We start from the raw sequence: 1,075 nt of genomic DNA on the forward strand, positions 1-1,075 counted from the left end.
ACGGAGAGGACCCCAGCGCCAAGCAAGTCCCGGCCGTGAAAGGCTACCCTCGCGCACGGGGGCCAAGCCCACCTTCAGCCCCCGGGCTACCAAAACTCTCCCCCCCCCCAGTCACCTAGCAAGTGTGTCCAGATGTTGCCCGTCTCGGTGTGTATTCGGAAGATGCTCTTGAAGCAGGCTCGGAAGGACGGCATGGGAGGCCTGTGTCCGTGCAGGAGGTAATCGTTGTCCTTCAGCCAGTCGGGCAGCACGTCGTAAGGGATCACGCGCCAGCGCCCTTCCCACACCTGCAACACGCCAAGCTGCGCCGGTGGCCCCCAGAGCGTCGAGCCAGCCCAAAGGCTCACGTTTACTCACCCCGGGAGCCCAAAGTCGCAGGCGGAACAAGCCCAGCCAGGGCTGAAAATGCCCTGTAACGCTCCTCGGGGAGAGAAAGTTCAGCTTTTGCAAGATCAGCACCCTGTGGGATCCCTTAAGCCACCCACATCCTCGAGAGCGCTCCCCACCCGTCCCCCCAGGGAGTCGGAAGCGATTCGCACCCTCAGGTTTAACCCTTCTGCACCCCAAATAACTGTTCCCTGCAGCGGGGAACTCCCATTTTGGTCAGGGAAGAGGGAGCCCCAGCTGGCAACAGAACCGATCCCTTAAGCCACCCACATCCTCGAGAGCGCTCCCCACCCGTCCCCCCAGGGAGTCGGAAGCGATTCGCACCCTCAGGTTTAACCCTTCTGCACCCCAAATAACTGTTCCCTGCAGCGGGGAACTCCCATTTTGGTCAGGGAAGAGGGAGCCCCAGCTGGCAACAGAACCGGGCTGGCCCTCAGCCGATGCCACCGCTTACCGAACCGCAGTCACCGCGAGGACAGGCACCGGGTGAAACCAGCAACGGTGCTTGGCGCTCCCCGTCCCCGTTAGAGGAACGCAGAGGCACTGGGGCTGCTCCCCAGGCCGCTGCTCGGCAGCGCGGCTGGGCGCAACCTCCAACACCCACCGGGCGCTTCCCAGCCGCCGCCATCCCCTTCCCGCACCGCTCCCGGGAGACGCTGCTGGGAGGAGGCCCAGGCGAGCGGAGGCG

The 1,075-nt window shown here is 64.7% G+C and overlaps 1 protein-coding gene across 1 annotated transcript in view; it reads right to left on the reverse strand.

Annotated features, from left to right (window-relative positions):
- ADIPOR1 (adiponectin receptor 1) overlaps positions 1–1,015 on the reverse strand; it is a 5,664-nt gene extending 4,649 nt beyond the window's left edge. Inside the window, exons 1-2 of the mRNA XM_009335106.1 lie at positions 992–1,015; positions 116–302 (exon numbers count right to left, since the gene is read on the reverse strand). Coding sequence (XP_009333381.1) covers positions 116–302; positions 992–1,015 — 211 coding nt within the window. The remainder of the gene's footprint in view (positions 1–115; positions 303–991) is intronic.
- Positions 1,016–1,075: the final 60 nt, after the last annotated feature.

This window comes from Pygoscelis adeliae, unplaced genomic scaffold (assembly GCF_000699105.1).
Source record: "Pygoscelis adeliae isolate BGI_AS28 unplaced genomic scaffold, ASM69910v1 Scaffold472, whole genome shotgun sequence".
Lineage (NCBI taxonomy): Eukaryota > Metazoa > Chordata > Aves > Sphenisciformes > Spheniscidae > Pygoscelis > Pygoscelis adeliae.